Source organism: Lacerta agilis, chromosome 6 (assembly GCF_009819535.1).
Source record: "Lacerta agilis isolate rLacAgi1 chromosome 6, rLacAgi1.pri, whole genome shotgun sequence".
NCBI lineage: Eukaryota > Metazoa > Chordata > Lepidosauria > Squamata > Lacertidae > Lacerta > Lacerta agilis.
Window position 1 is genome coordinate 65,024,342 of NC_046317.1, and position 17,466 is coordinate 65,041,807.

A 17,466-nucleotide genomic window follows, 5' to 3' on the forward strand; every position below is an offset into this window, starting at 1 on the left:
CTCACAAGGTCGCAGAAGCACCCAGAAATCCAGGTGCTATTTAGTGAACTAGCTGACATTCTTATTTTTTTTCCCGTGTTGTTGGCAGTAAAGGTAGAAGCACACATGCTTAGTATGAAACAAGAACCCAAATGTAATCCCTGCCATCGCCAGCTAAAAGTGTCAGGTTGTGTGTAATGTGAAAGACCCCGGCCAAAATCCCTAGAGAGCCAATATAAGTCAGATGAGGCAATGCAAGACTAGATGGGCCAAAAATGTCTGATCTGGTATAAGGCAAGCTTCCTATAGGGCAAGCATAGGGAACATCTGGCCCATGGGGCAAACCAGGCCTGCCAGGGGTCCTTATTTGGTATGTACCGGTAAATCCATTTCTCCCCAGCTACACACATCTGACATCAAGGTAAAGCTGTGGCTACAAAGAACAAAAAGGAGTGTTGGAGTGCACTCCTGATCATTCTTCTGCAAATGGGACTTGTATTTGGCACATTTTAAATTTGGTTCCAAATTCAAGAATTGCTGGGATTGGCTCCATTAAGGAAAAAATCTTCCTTTCCAGATGAACCCTGAATTTAAGCTTCCTCCTGCAAAGGAAGGGGAAAAAAGAATCCATGTGCACCAAGTCACCGGACACCACAATGGAATCGTAGCTGATAGGCAGGTAGAATAACTCAAATTATATCTAAAACATATTGCTAACCATATTGCTATGCGAATTATCTATATGAAGCCACAGGGAGAAGTCATTTTTCTCTTCTGCAAGCTTATCCTGAGGAGACTGTAGAGCTCCTAAACCATTTGGGGATGAATGAGGGAGACCAAACTGAAGCTTAATCTAGGTATGACAGAGGTACTGTGGGTGGGACAGTAGACACCTTTGTATAGAGCTTTTCAGCCTGTCCTTGACACTGTTGCACTAAACCTAAAGGATCAGTTGGCAGTTAAGTTGGTATTTCCAGAATTATTGCTGTCTGGGGAAGCTCTGGTGGTGATGGTAGCTTAGGCTGGTACTCCAACTGCAACCCTATGTAAAGAGAGGTCAGATCTCGCCTCAGTCATTCATGCATTTGTCACATCCAGACTGGAATACTGTAATGTTCTACATGGGGCTGCCTTTGAAGATGGGTGGGAAACCTCAGCTGGAACAAAGTGTAACCAACCAGTTACAGGTGGGTATAGTCAGAACATACTACAATGATATTGTATCAGTTGCACTGGTTGCCAGTTCATTTCCAGGCCCAATCCAAGGGTCTGGTTCTTAAATTTTAAGTCCTGAATGATCTTGAAAAGAATGCCTATACTCATTACCTGTACCGTGATCTGTGTCACAGTAACAGCAAGCAGGCTAGTAGTACAGTGGTAGTACCTCAGTTTAAGAACAGCCCTGTTTACGAACTATTCGGTATAAGAACTCTGCAAAACCGGAAGTAGTGTTCCAGTTAGCAAACTTTACCTCGGTCTAAGAACGGAAGCTGAATGGTGGAAGGGCACCAGCGGTGGGAGGCCTCATTAGGGAAAGCACGCCTCAGTTTAAGAATGGTTTTGGTTTAAGAACGGACTTCTGGAACGGATTAAGTTCGTAAACCGAGGTACCACTGTATAGGGCCTTCTTGGTGGTGGTCTCATCTCTTATAACTCTTAAGTGAGCTTTAAAAACTTTTTTCCTTGGCAAAAAATTTAATGTAGGCAACTTACTGGAGATAATTTTATTGTCTTATTGCTGGTATAGATTATGTTACTAATGTATTTTAAAAGTGCTTTTATGACTTGCATTTGCATTGTAAACTTGATTTAAGCCACTTTGTGACGAATTCCTTGAAAAAATAGGCTATAAATCCCTTAAATAAACAATATGTTCTTATTGTAATTTGGAAATAAAGGTAATTTGGAAAATGAACATAGCTAAAAAGTATTGCTATTTAAAACCACTCCCAAAATTAAAGTCTTGTCATACCACCAAGACCACATTAGTTTCCAAAGATAATTACAGTAAATGAATTCACATTTCAGGTCAATTGCACCATAATTATTACACTAATAGGACAGACCATTTCCCAAAACTAGATTCCCCAACTGACAAATAAATTAAGTGAAATAGGCACATCCTACCATATTTTATCCATATCTTTTTCCTCTAAGAATATCGCAAATATTGTTAACTCAACATTCTTAGGGAGTTAGAAAGCACTGCTTTAGTTTTATAGATAATAGAATGTGATGGATATCTCTAAAGGATGTGTAAAATTCCATTCATTTTTTACAATGTAATAAGCCCCAATTTTTTCAAGATAACTTGCTTCTATGTAAATCACAAAGTACTGGAGATCCAGAATCATGCAGAAGCATAATGCTGCTGGATGTGTCTCAGAAAGTGCTAGCTTCCTGTTACATAAATGGTTCCACGGATTAAATAGATTAACGATCGATACAGATTAAAATATAAATAAATTACCCTAACACATAAGTTAGGTCTTTTTTTTACAAAAAGAACATAAAAACTGCTTCAAAGTAAACTTAGCAAGAAATCAGGATTGTGCCCAAAATTAGTTCAAGCAGTGCATTTTTCAAAATATTAAATGCTTTTTAATACAATTCCATGCATGTTTGTTCAAAAAGAAATCTGACATCTTCAGTGGGTTTAGCTCTAGTATGCATGTTTAGGACTGCAGCTTTTAGTAGTATACTATCAAACCACAATCCCTTCTCATTCCACATATATAGAAAAGCAACTAGAACTTTAAGCTGCAGAACTAATAACAAGTGGTTTGCCCAATATTGTAGTGGTGGTACTGAAGTATTAGACCATTAAGTTCAGTAGTAGAGTTATGGGACTGGAAAAATTAAACCCAAATGGAGCTGTAATAACTGACAAGTAACTTCGGTGCGCTTTCTTTCAAATAATCTCTCAAAGTATTGTTGCACTCTGACATTCCAACTATCTTCCACCAAGTTTTCCCTCAAGTACAATAATTAGAACAGCAAACATCTAGATTTTGCTTCCATCTGCCTTTGTAAAATTTCTGATAGTTGGTGCAAGCATAGAAGCTACGCTTTAAGTTCTCATAAGATTCTTAGTTCTTTCAAGAAGACCAGCTCAAATAAGTATCTACCACTTATTTTTAAGAACCTTCCTTTAAAGAAATAGTATTTAATTTTACAGATTGAAAACTCCATATTACAGGAATGTTTACAGTATTTTGACTACATGGAAAATTATAAGTAGGACAGTTATAGAAATGCTTAATTTAGTGAAAACTCCCATTTTCACATCCCAATGCCATAGGCAGTTTGACAATATACCACATCCAATTCCAACTTGACAGCATGGGCAGGAGGGTCAATTGTGGTACTGAAGAGAAGCACTATAACATAAACCGTACTTTTGATTGATATAACACTAGACACCTCATGAGAAGGTCACCTTTGGTACTTTGGCCACCTCATGAGAAGAGAAGACTCCCTGGAAAAGACCCTGATGTTGGGAAAGATGGAGGGCACAAGGAGAAGGGGACGACAGAGGATGAGATGGTTGGACAGTGTTCTGGTATGAGTTTGGCCAAACTGCAGGAGGCAGTGGAGAATAGGGGTGCCTGGCGTGCTCTGGTCTATGGGGTCACGAAGAGTCGGACACGACTGAACAACAACAACACTAGACATAGGTAGGTACAACTTTCTAGTTCTCTTTTAAAACATAGTTGAAAACCCAGGAAATTGGTATCTGCAGGGCTCAGAAATGAGGCAGATTTTTTAAAGCAGTGAGGATAGTTAGTGGATGAAATGAATCCAAGAGAGGTGATGGAATAATCATTTCCAGACCTCAGAATAAGTGACCGTAGGCTTGCTTGTGAAAACTATTGTTGGTGCTTACTATGGAATGCAATGTTTGTGAGAGTCAAGGAATCCCATGTATGCTAGCCAAACCATCTGCTCAGTCAGTCAGTTTTTATGGGTTCAGCTACATCCATGTCTATACAACATAAAATCACGATGCAATCCAAGCCATCCACATCAAAATTTCACAGGGCCCAGGATGGAGCTTCATACCAGCCCATGATGGTATGAGGTCATTACTAGAAATGGGGCCTCTGAGAACTTTCCATGTTACTAAGGTGCCAGGCCATCAGCAGAAGTGGTCCAATGCCAGTGGCATTATCCTTATCTTCAAGTAATAACATCTTAAAAGGTCAACAGGCTTATCAAATCAATGATTGTAGAGATCGGTTGGCAGACAGTTATTTTGTTGTGTAACATCAGTATATGCTCTTGAGATGTTTTCATCTAATCTAATTTTGATTAATTGTTGTATCTGGATAAAATTTTACTGCAGTGCTTTTTATATTATATTTATTGTGTTATTTCACTGTACACTGCCTTGTCATGGCAATTGCCCTAAAAGGAGGTCTATAAATCTTTTAATAAAATAAAATACACACACAGGAGAAGACTAAAAGGAACTGAAATTAAAAATAAAGCTTCAAAACAAAAGCAGCTGGTGCATTTGCTGCTGGAAGAGGAGCATTCCAGGGGCTGGGAGTGAAGATCAATCTATCTCCTGGACAAAGCTCAAGAGATACCATCACCACCACACCCGGAACTGCCCCTTTCCCAGCCTCTTTAACAAATTTAGCAAGTCACTGTGTACACCCCCACCCCATCCTTTCAATGTATTTTTAGACAGGTTGTTCAAGGTGAGATATGAGCTCTGTTGTTGTTTTAGACATGTTTTATGTTTATAATGTATTTTTACTTCATTTGGCCTTTTTCCACCCAAAGAATTTTAGTGCCTTTGAGCCCCTGGGGGTCAGACATATTGATAATAAGAAAAAACTGCTGTAAGACACTCAGGGATTAAGTGGAATATCAATAAATAAATCAGATCAAATGAATGGTAGTTCCACCAGAAAATGTGGCACAAATGTCCAGCCAGTCCATTATAATTGACTGAAATCCACACATACACAAGCTTTTAGCCATTCAGATACAAATGTTAAGTAGCATTGCAATCCTACAGATGTGTACCTGAGAGTGAGCCCCCACTGTACTCAGTGGGACTTCCTTCTAAGCAGACATACGTAGGATTGCACCATAAAAGACATTCAGACATGTGCTTGTAAGCAGAAGTTTGAACTACTTTATTCTGGTAGTCCTTCCTGATTTAGAGCCAGTGAAAACAACAAGATAAGTTTTTTACCCATTTGTTATATTTTAGTGGTCCTGTGAAACCCATTGCTTCTATTATCTTCGTGAAAGCACCTACTTTCTCTTCAGATGGCTGAGGGGAGTCTTTGGCTGTAAAAACCTATAATAAAAGCAAAGAAATGTGTTAACAGGAGTCACATCTTAATCACCAAAGCATTGTCTGCAAATTAAAGCTACATTAAGCCAAAATGGATGCTTCACACATTGGAGGAAAGGTATTGTCCAGGCCAGGCCAATCTGGAGTAGGAAGTGGAGGCTGCCATGCCTATCTGCCACATGCATGGTCCTATTTGACCAGGCCACACAAATGTGAAATCCGGTAGTGTAAGTGACTGTGCATGTTATACACATTTGTGAGCCTTCAGTAGTCTTGAAAATGGGATAAGTGTATCCCACAAGGCGGGAAAACATGATATTTCCACATTGTTGGGAAGAAATCAAAGCCATTACATGACAATAAAAACAGTGTTTCTGATTACCTTTGTCACTTCAATAATATTCTTAAGCCTTTAAAAAAAAACCATTGTTCCTAACATGGGAACACATAAAAACCACAGAGCATGGTCTGCAACAGTAACTCTGTGTTCCAACTGGTGACTGGACTAGTTGAAGAGAGTTAGGAATGAAGGCCACATGGTTGCCTATGAGAAATAAGAAGCCCCTTTCATGTCCAGCCCTATGAGATAATATATTATTGGCAACACATTTGGCCTTCCTGTTCTAATTAACCAGGTAATTTATGCCTACATGAACTTGAAGAAGCCAATGTGAGGCTGGCACTTTAAAGAAATAGAGAAATCCATGACCAAAAGCACTATATGCAACATGAAAAACAAGATTCGACAAATTCATGAATAGATATACCTATAGCTATAAATCAGGATGAGAGGTTGCTGATCGCTGTCTAAATCTACTTTCACAACCCTGAAATGAACAATCACAGATGGAAGATCTCACAAAATAGCTTATTCCTGTACAGCTAAGTTTTTTCTTAACTTTTACTGTTAAACTAGTATTTGTCCCTTTAAAACTAGCATTATATTGCCTACTAATAGCAGCATACAAGAACTTCATTAAAAATCCTTCTAACGTGTGTGTGTGTAAAAGGAACTGGGCTCTGAAATGTAGTTCACATTTGTTGTTGTTGTTCAGTCGTGTCTGACTCTTCGTGACCCCATGGACCAGAGCACGCCAGGCATGCCTATCTTTCACTGCCTCCCTCAGTTTGGCCAAACTCATGCTAGTTGCTTCGAGAACACTGTCCAACCATCTCATCCTCTGTCGTGCCCTCCATCTTTCCCAACATCAGGGTCTTTTCTAGGGAGTCTTCTCTTCTCACGAGGTGGCCAAAGTACTGGAGCCTCAACTTCAGGATCTGTCCTTCCAATGAGCACTCAGGGCTGATTTCTTTAAGGATGGATAAATTTGATCTTTTTGCAGTCCATGGGACTCTCAAGAGTCTCCTCCAGCACCATAATTCAAAAGCATCAATTCTTCGGCGATCAGTCTTCTTTATGGTCCAGCTCTCACTTGCATATATTACTACTGTGAAAACCATAGCTTTAACTATACGGACCTTTGTCGGCAAGGTGACTAAGATGTCTAAGATGCTTTTTAAGATGCTGCTGTTTAAGATGCTTTTTAAGATGCTGTAGTTCACAAAGTACATTGTATATGCTCTTCCTTCTAGAAGACTGTTAAGAACTGTACAGTTGTTAATTTTATAAGCCTTAAACTATCACAACTGAAAATGAGAATACCTTAGGTTCAATTCAGACCTGAAAAAGGTGAAGCAAATTGTTTGCAACTAAGCAGGTCCACTAAGCACATGTGATAATGCATTCTGGAATAGACTCCTCTTTTAAGAATATTCAGTTCACTACATTTTCAAATTGTCTACCCAAACTCGAGCTCTCTTTTAATCAGTCTAAATACCATAATGGACTTCGAGTCTTTCAAAGTTAGTAGTTTCAGGGGTGCCGTTTCAGAAGAAAGGCATGGAAGAATATGGTATAAAGATATTCAGCAGTTCAAATGTTTCAAACTCTGAGATACATTTTATCTGTTTTCATGTTTTGTAATAAAAACAAGAACAACACAGCATGGTGACTTTTTGGTAAGCAGCAAAGATTCCCTTTGGCATGTAAGCATAGCACACAAGACCATTCATTTGTTTTGTAAGAGAATATGGCAGTATGTGTAGAAGCAGTGTGATGGCCCGAAATACAGGTGTTACTGATGAATATTCACATGTGATCTGCCATTCCAGGGTAAGGAAAGCAGACATTGCCCATCTCTACCCTCTAGAAATGGCACACCTAAACAATTATTTAATTTAATTTAACAAAATGCTTATATTATTTGATTGTAATAAAATCTCAAAACGGTTCACAAAAATATTAAATTAAAATGATTGATAAGAGAGAGCTAAAAACATATATATAAATAATAAAAAGTAATTAAAATGAACAATAAACTAAAGTATCCTGACCTTGTCATACAAGTTAGTGGACATACCGACTAAAGTGTCTTCAACAGCTAGCACTTTCCAGTAGCTCTGCTACTGTCATTGCAGGAGATGGTGGATTGATGCTAGCTAAAATGATAACACAGCTGCCTGGAGCGACTGCTGTTTGAGCCACTTACAAAGTGTACATATGAAGTGCCCTGTCCCTGCCCATACTGCTCCCTTTTGCTGTGAAGATACTCCATGGGTGCATCTCTTTGAGCCAAGTAGTCTTCGACAGGCATCAAGGACACTGGATGGATGGCCCTCACACTAGAGGGTTTCCTAATGAAGATCCAATAACAACAACAAAACTATGAAAATAAATCACAGCAGTAGGCTCTACAATTAGGCATACACCTCATTTCTTAATCTCCCATGTTGGTTTCTTACTGTAGATATGGGCCTCTTCTGAGAATTATTGTAGTGCCCCCCAAGTTGAACAAATCATGTCAGGGGGCAGAACCTATGATTCACAGGCCAGATGTGGCCCTCAGGGCCTCTCTCTTAGGACTTTGACTCTCCTTGAGAGACACCTCTCCTTGGCCCTTTAATCTTACCAGCCCCCCTTTGTCCCCTCCTGCACCCCACAGCTTACCTATGAAGTGGCTGACAATATGCCCACCCTTATGTTTACAATATGGATGGGGGAATAGATTAACTGAAGGCAGTGCATCTGGGATGATTAATGATGTGAGAGAATATGAAAAGAACAAATGCTTGTGTGAGGATAGGTGTGTGAGAGAATAACTAGGGCATGTGATTGTGAAGAGGGTGTGTGTGTGAGAGAGAGAGAGAATGTAATGCATGCCTTCGTATAGGTGTGTGAGAAAATAAATGAACTGAATGGCCCCAGAAAGTTAGCTACAAGGGAATGCAGTCCTTGGCTTGAAAAACATCCCCCATCCCTGTCACCAAGATAGAAAACACTTTTCATGTTTTCATAAAGAGTAAGAAGTTAAGAGAAAACTCAATCTGACCTTTCTGGAAAGAGGAAAGGTGAGGGGGTGGGACTAGAGAAATATATGGGTCTGTTCCAGCTGTGAAGTTTGCCAACCTGGCATTTTAAAAAAGTATTCAACCAGATGAACAAGTGAAATAGAGTGTGCATTTAGCTGTGAAACTGCTGCAATATTTAACAGCTTATTATCTGAATTACTATGCAGGGCCCTTAGCATGTGACATAACCTAACTCACAATTAATGTCTCAGAGGCAGCTGATTGAAAATGGACATACTCAGGCCCCAAAAAAAATTAACTGCATCTCAAGCACTTCCTAAACTACTTTCCAGATTAGGTTTAGTCAAATGATTTTTTTTTTTTAAGTACTGGCTATGCTTATTCCAGGTTGATGAGAAACCACTCACCCAGCATGGAGAGGAAGAATTTACTATTCACTTCAGGCAACTTGACAACAGCAAGTTGTGCCCATTGTTATGTTAAAGGGTGTCTGGGGTTTGTTGTTTCAAGCCCAAGTGCCGCAAATTATTAGCACAGGTACGTGTGAGCTGACAAGCTAAAAACCATTTTTGTTTCTATTTTTTTGAAAAAAACAACACAATTTTATTTTATTTTTGCAAAGCTGGCTTAGTTGATAACTGCAATTTAGCACTTCCATGTCAGTGTCTCCCCTGCTCTACACTAATGCTCACAACTTTTTTGTCATTCAGTCTCCTTCCCTCTTTTGCTTTATTCTCCCAATCTGTTAACCCTCCTCACAGCTATAGGTAGGTAGCTGTGTTGGTCTGCCATAGTCAAAACAAAAAAAATTCCTTCCAGTAGCACCTTAGAGACCAACTAAGTTTGTTCTTGGTATGAGCTTTCATGTGCATGCACACTTCTTCAGATACCTCCTCACAGCGTATGGCATAAAAAGCAGACGGACTTTCACACACCAAAGGAATTTGGGATACATGTGGGCCATGCCATATAGCTGGCTTCAACAGACTACAAGCCAAGTCAATTCCACTGTACACCTCCAAATCTAGAAAAAGGTGCAGTAGAACTCTAGTGACAAGATTCTTACCCTTATCTCTCCCTGCAAAGAGGTGAGAGGATTATACCTAGTGTACATTATGAATTTACCAAGGTGCAAAAATAGCTCATGCCATGGTGTGTGTGACTGGTTTTGATGACAGCAAATTACAGGATTTTTTAAAAACAAAATTGCTTAAAATGTTAGCTTGGTAGCCATGAGATCAGCAGATAAGAATTTTTAAACTTTTAAATATATATTTTTTCTGTAACATTTAAAAATGGTTTTAGTTGGTTTTTTTAAAAAATGTTTTATCATTGCTACGCCTGCCACCCTGGGCCCCTTTGGTAAGAGGACAGATATAAGTCAAATAAATCACCAGATACGTTGACCTAAGAATTGCTTTGGAGAGCTATTAGCTGAATCGGGCAAAATGCAATGCAAGATGCAACTAAAAACATTTCTCAGAGATTATTTGCACACTCTGATTTTGAATGCATAAAAAATTGTAGTATAAAAAGCAATCTCATTTTTCTTCCTTGTGGATCTTAGTAGTCAGAATAACATAGTACCCTATTTGTGCCATCTCACCCCTTAGCATTCTGGTTTATAGCCATTTAAGATATTCCATGAATTTGTCTGAATTGTTAAAAGTATTCTGCCAGTTTCAGCAGGTGTCACTTCCTCAGATTACTCTGGGATTTAATGCTTCTCCTGCATAGTAAGACAACAAAGACTGTGCATTTAAAGTTTTGCTTGAAACCTGTTAACTCAAAAAAAACCCAACCCTCAATAGAACCACAATTCTAGTTCAATAGGGGCAGACAGCATTTTTTAAATATAAGACTTCAGTTTGGTCTGACCTTGTTTGTGTGATGAAGTGTTCTGTTTGGCTGCTTTACTGTACCAATGGTTTGTATTAATCCACAGCAAACTTGGGTTAGTTGTGACTGGCCATTCTTGCGTCTCTGGTAAAACAACAAAGAGAAATAACCAAGCGTAAAAAATAGTAGTATGGAAGGACAACACTGGATCACACAATTAGGCAGGCACACAAATTACACATTAGTGTTTCCCTGTGGAAGAATTTCAGATCAGAGACTTGCAAAGTTTTCAGGTTTATTATACAAATGAGCACAGCACAACTTTGCTCACAGATGAAGAAAAGCGGCAAATACATAAGGAGAGAGTTACATGGCTTGGCCTTCTAAACTTACCAGCTTCATACACCAGAAAAGATGAAAAGGTCATGAAGACACCACACACCCTCGACCTAAGAAATATTTCTACTATCAGGAATCTCTTTAAAACATAAGAAGAGCCTGCTGGATCAGGCCAAAGGCCCATCTTTTCCAACATCCTGTTTTTACAGTGGCCAACCAGATACCCATAGGAAATCTGCAAGCAGAATCTTCACACAACAGCACTCTCCCTTTTTGTGATTCCCAGCAACTGGGAACAATTACAATAAAAGTTATCTCAATGAAACTGAAAAGTCTGCATTCTTCATTATCTTTTGAACCAAAATACCTTTTATATATGCTTGGATGTGGTATAGAACCTGTGGTATTTATTATTTACTTCCTATTTCATCAACATTCAAATAGCAAATACACATGTCAGACCATTTAAAATATTGATAACTGTCCCATATCCTTGAGGCACTCATAGGCTAAAGCAAATGATGAGCAGCCACATAGATTTCCTTTAGATTGTATTTCTGACACAAGGCTTTAGTCTGATACTATTTCCAGTTAGTGCACCCATAAAACCACTGAGGAGAGCTGTAAGTCTAAAGAATTACACTCTGTTTTGCGAGGAATAATATTCTGTATTGTATATATCACGCTGGGCCTCGAGAAAGGGTAAATACAACATGGCAAGTCACACCTGGCTCATACTATTCAGTTCCCTGAAATAAGAGTAAATACAAGCCATGGAAAGCTAACATTGGAATGTTAGAGAGTAGACTTGCTGCATCAGGTCTCAGACCTATCTAGCCCAGTATTCTGTTCCCACAGTGGCCAACCAAATGCCTGTGGGATGCTCACAAGCAGGACATGAGGGTATGAACACTCTCACACTCATGTTCTCCAGAAGTGTTATTCAGAGGCAGCAATATACAGTATAACCATTATGAAATACTAACCATTGAACCACTACAGATTTGCAAAGCATTTCTCTTAGGTCTCTGAAAAACAACAACTGAACAGTTATTAATTCCATGATAAGCTCTAGCAAAGTTCTCATTCTTGCAATAAAAAAAAATCGTACCTGGAGAGTACCATGGAGCATCCTGCCCCATTGTTGCTGAGCTAATGTCGTTTGTATCAATCCACTGCATAATGCAATCCATTGTGGTACTCCAGCTCGATGAGTCTATAAAATAATAGCCAGTAATCAGCAATGATTATTTTGACCAGCATTATGAAACACCCACCTTCCAAAACCCCATGTTTTAATAATACTGTAAAAACACAAGTGCTGCTCATCTGAAGATTCTGGATCTCCTCAGCACGATTCAGTATGAACCATTATAGTTCAAAGTAACATACTGCTAGAAGTTCAGATATGTAATGGCCATGCAGAAGTATCTGCTCAGGCAAATTGACACATTCTCTACTAAGAACTATTAAGTCTTAACTAAAATCACAAAGGTATGAAGAAAAACAACTAAAGGTGCCCAGTGTAAAAGGACCCACAATCATTCTACATGACTGATACAAGCAAAAGTGAGGAAATTATAATTGGCTCCATGTGTCTAAAAAAAATTTCTGCCTCAATACATTGTGTGTCTTACCACACCTTCCTCACTGCTATTCTCTTACATAATGATTATATCCTAGATTATATAATCGGGGTAACATGGCTTAACTTCTAAAAGATCCTGCCTGGCCAAAGGAGATTGGATAAATCAACCCACATGTCCCTTCCAGTTCCAGCCCTTTTGCTGACTACATAGCCCTTAAGAAGAATGTTATAACAGACAATAAGACTTAAAGGGCTGCTGCTAGTTAGTAAGTAAGTAAGCAAGCAAGCAAGCAGAAAAGCCCAAAAGAGGTTTAGCTTCCTATTCTTTAGGTTTAAGCCAGGAGTGTGGAGCCTTAGCCATAAATATGACTCTCCCCAGACTCACACCCCACCAGTCCTGTTTCACACCCCAAATGTCTTTGCTTGGCTGGGATGTGTATTTGAACCCTGATGCTTCCTGCTTCCCTGAATGGAGGGGTGTGGGTGTGTTTACAAATATAAACTTTCTATGTGTTGCTCTCCTCACATTTGCCTCTGGCCCTATCTACCACTGGCACACAGCCCCCAGAAGGTGGCCCAGAAGGTTATACAACCCTTCAGCTGACACATATGCCCCATTTCTGATTTAAGGTATACAGACACAGAGACCAGGCATGAAATGGTGCTGTGAAAACAGCTGAAAAATGCAGTGCGCTAGTCAATACCATCTCTGCAAAAAGCTTTGACCCAGAGCTCACCTCAATTGCTGTTACAAATATTTTAAAAAATGGCACTACTGTACTACTAATGATGACAGAGCATGAGCCAGACTATTAAATCAACCGCTGAAGATCCTGGTTATACCAGAGCTTCTGCCTCTGCTACTGAAGTTACTTTACAAGCATTGTAATGGCTAGAGTGTTGGACTAGGTAGGACCTGGGAGACCAGGGTTCAAATTCCCCGCTGAGCCATGAAGCTCACTGGGTGATCTTGGGCCAGTCACCATCTCTCAGCCTAACCTACCTCACAGGATTGTTGTGGGGATTAACTGTGGGGGGCGGGACCATGTATGCCACCTTGAGCTCTCTGGAGAAAAAGGTGGGATATAAATGCAACAAATAATTTTATGCCTAATTTTGTGAAGGCCAGTGATACTTTGGCCTTTCTACGACGGGTCCCAACAGAAGCAGCTACGGCGCTTTCGTCCTTCCCGCAGCAACGTCTGTCACCTCGCCTAAGCCTCCAAGGGCAAAGCCTTACATGGCGGGCAGGAGCCCTCGCTCCCGATTTCTTCAGCCTTCCCACCGTGAACCGGGTCGCAGCTTGTGGGGCTGCCCACCGACAGCCCCCTGTGGACGCTTCTCTCTCCCCCCCCCCCAACACACGCCCACCCCGGAGAGGCTACCCGAAGCCGGCCTTCCCAACCCTCTCCCTCGGGCCCTGCGGGCCGAGAGAGCGGGGCCTGCCGCCGAGCTCACGAAGGCAGCGCGCAAAGGCAGTCGCCAACCTCACTCACCACAACCCTCACCAGCGCCGCCATAATCCTTCAAGGACGAGCTTCCGCTTCCGCGAAACTTCAAAGTGCTTCCGTTCCTTCATCCGACGCCACCGATGCCGGCGCCGCCACCTCCGAAAGGGCCCTCATCCAAGTCCCCCCGGGATGCTCTTGCGGAGCGTGTCTGGCCGGGGGCGGCGGCGCAGCCGTGAGAAGAAGCTCCTTCGTAGCCTCGCTAGCCTTGCTGGTAGATTTGCGCCAGGGGCGTAATAACGGAGTTCTATTTGCGGGAGCTGCCATAGGGGTGACCTGTGCCTGCGGGGCAGCTCGCAGGTCGTATTTATTATGAGGAAGACAGGAGACTTTCCGTAGCAGGTGAGGGCTGGCTGTTGGGAAAAGCCGTGAAGGTTTCTTTTAATTTTATCCTTCTCGTAATCTGTTTCCCGTAAAGTCTCGGAAACTTGATGTATTTTTAATGGCGAGGAAGGTGCTTTCAAGTAGTGCCGGATTTACGTATAAGCTAAACAAGCTGTAGCTTGGGGCCCCACTCTCTTGGGGGCCCCAAAAATTTTTAAAGGGAAAAACAACAACTGGATGTACATTTCCAAAATATAAGATAAAAAACAAATAAAATAAAGATTATGAGTCTTTCTTTGTAAATTGTGTTTCTAAAGTAACTTTTGTTATTGCCAAATACCAATGTGTTAGCATTATTAATTTATGATGAATAATTTATGTTATGAATAAAAAAATCATTTTCAGTTAGAGCTTAATAATTATTTCACTATTAATATACTTCTTAATTGTATTTCAGTTCAATTACTTTGATAAAATACATATTTTGTTATGTGCAAATGGCTTTAGATACCTATTAGGTCCATAAATTACCATATAGCATATGTTTGACACAGAAAACAGCGACAATTTGTTGTTGACAAAGGACAGCTGGATATATAAAGGGCCCCATTACCTTCAGTAGCTTAGGGCCTCATCAAACCTAAATCCAGCCCTGCTTTAAAGAATGTGCAGAGTGCGGTTTTCTCCCACCAGTTAGTAGCCACAACCAGCTCCCCCAACACACATACCAAGGATGAAGTGGCAGGGCCTAATTCTGGCCACGTTGTTCTCCTCACCCTCTTCTTGTGCACTTAACCAGTGCCACAACTAGCCGTAACTGCGCCTGGTGCAAACCATACATTTGGTGTGACACCCATGTCAACTGCTATCAATGTATGTTTAGATTAGAACCACAGATTTATAATTACATAAGAAAAGCTAAAAAAAATCAGTGGCAGCTGGTAAGATTTTGTCTAGGTAGGGCTTTGATTTTTAACCTTGTGGGTTTCACAATAAGACTAGTATAGCACTCATTTTGGAAAGTTTACCATTTCACATGTACTGTACACTGCCTCACTAAAAAAACAACCTCCATCAATTAGTCTCTGCTCTTTTATGGACAGGGGAAGAGGTTATGTATATTTTGAACTTTGCTCTGAGAGGGGCATGTTGGAAGCAGATACTGTACATATACTTTTTCTGAAAATACAACAACAGTTTATTTATTAAACCTTGCTTATCTGGCTTGGTTGCCCCAGCCATTCTGGGAGGCTTCCAATAAAAATACAAGGGGAAAACCAACATAAAACATTAAAAGCTTCCTAAAACAGGGTTGCCTTCAGATATGATTTTTTTTTTACAGTTGTTTAACTCTTTGACATCTGTAATCAAGCAGTCTTTCCCTAATAAACAGCTGCTGCTGCAGTAGCTTTAAATGAGTGAATGCAGGGAAATGGTTAATACAGAGCTTGTTGCTACATAAGGCACCAACCATTTCTCCTCCAATCCAATTCACAAAAATAAATGCAAAATTGATAAATATAGAGACACACAGTATCCACTGTTCTCTCTCTTATCCCCCACCCCACCTCTAGCAAGGGCTACGAAACAAATACTATATAAAACAAAAAACAAGCAAACAAAAAAGGTTCTCATAGTAGGAAACACACATTGTTGCTTGTCTGGTTTACCAGAACATGCTAAAAAGTATGAGAAGCTCTGGCCTTCAAGGAAAGACTGGAACCTATAATGTTTGGAGGGGAGATGTTATCATATAATAAACATGTGCTCTGAGGCTGTGAATGACCAGTAATCCTTTTCATATATGTGTCTCCCACATAATATATGAAGCATGCAATGAACAAGTGCAGATTCATATTTCACATAATATGTGAAGCAGCCCTAAACTCATTTGCAACCCAACAATAAATCACTATCCCATCTTCTAAATGATGGCATTATTAATGGTCATAACTTTCAAGTCTGAATGCTAGAGATGCAGGATGCTATCAGTCAGATGCCCAGGCATTGTAAGTTTCCTTAAGGCTACTTCTGCAAGTTCTGCCTCTGAAACGAGCTGTGAGGAGCCATTCATTGTGTCAGTCTTGGCCTTCTGTGGTAAAAGGTCAAAATAAAATAAAAAATTCCTTCCAGTAGCACCTTAGAGACCAACTAAGTTTGTTCTTGGTATGAGCTTTCGTGTGCATGCACACTTCTTCAGATACACTGAAACGGAAGTCGCCAGACCTTTATATATAGTGAGGGAGTGGGGAGGGGTATTACTCAGAAGGGTGGTGGGAATGGGTGATCAGCTGATAGGTGTGGAAAACATGTAGACAAAAACCATTGCTTCCTCCCTTACCTTCAGTAGCTATGGAGAACAATTGATCTCCATAAACCTTATAGCAGCTGTTTAGATATGTATTTGAAAAGAGTTGCCAGCTTTGCCAGCATAGGCGCTTTTAAGACTGGAACTCCTGTTGTTTTTTTCCTTGATAAATATTTTCAGTGCCTTCAGCTTCAATTTAACCAGCTCTCAGATGTCTGGTTAAAACTATTTTATTCCAGGAGGCCTTTGCAGAGTGAATGCTGTTCTGATGTGTTAATCTCTGATGTTTTAAACCTCTCATTTTTCGTTCTTGTTTTGAATTTTTGTATATTTTATGTTTCCATTTTGTAAGCCACTTTGAGACCCACATGGGGAATAGTTTGATAAAATAAGCAAATAAGTTAAAAAGTTGCCTGCATATATATTACATTCGAAATCCAATATATTCCTGCTTTCTTTTAAATTATCCACTTGTTTCTTAAAGTCACTGCCTGAACCTAGACACAATATTTAACTAGACGCTAATGGCACATTGGTTCTAAACAGTTGCCCAGCATTATGATGATGCTACAATTCTTTTGTGACATGGTACCAGCTAGCTATTGGTACACTCCATTTTAAGTAGGAAATCAACCTTTGCCAGCTTGGTACCCTCCAGATGTTTTGAATTACAACCCCCTTCAGCCCATTAGCATAGCTGTGATGGCTGAGGGTATCACTTATTTTCAAGGGGGACACAGGGGTACACATACCCCTAAACATTTTGTGAATCTAAGTTTGGCCTCATTGAGGGGCAGTATTTCAATATGAGTAGGAAAATGAGAATACCCCTAAACAATTTTTTAGAAAAAAAGCCCTGGCTGAGGGTGACAGGATTTGTAGCAGAACACATCTGGAG

General features: G+C 40.1%; 1 protein-coding gene across 3 annotated transcripts in view; it reads right to left on the bottom strand.

Annotated features, from left to right (window-relative positions):
- LOC117048835 (ubiquinol-cytochrome-c reductase complex assembly factor 1) overlaps positions 1-14,065 on the bottom strand; it is a 41,294-nt gene extending 27,229 nt beyond the window's left edge. The window contains exons 1-4 of one of the 3 annotated variants that reach the window (XM_033153173.1): positions 13,925-14,065; positions 11,952-12,056; positions 10,541-10,645; positions 5,189-5,296 (exon numbers count right to left, since the gene is read on the bottom strand). In XM_033153173.1, coding sequence (XP_033009064.1) covers positions 5,189-5,296; positions 10,541-10,645; positions 11,952-12,056; positions 13,925-13,948 — 342 coding nt within the window. In that variant the 5' untranslated portion in view covers positions 13,949-14,065. Of the gene's footprint in view, positions 1-5,188; positions 5,297-7,842; positions 7,988-10,268; positions 10,310-10,540; positions 10,648-11,951; positions 12,057-13,924 lie in introns of those variants that run through there. The other 2 variants (XM_033153175.1, XM_033153174.1) reach the window with 2 other exon arrangements.
- Positions 14,066-17,466: the final 3,401 nt, after the last annotated feature.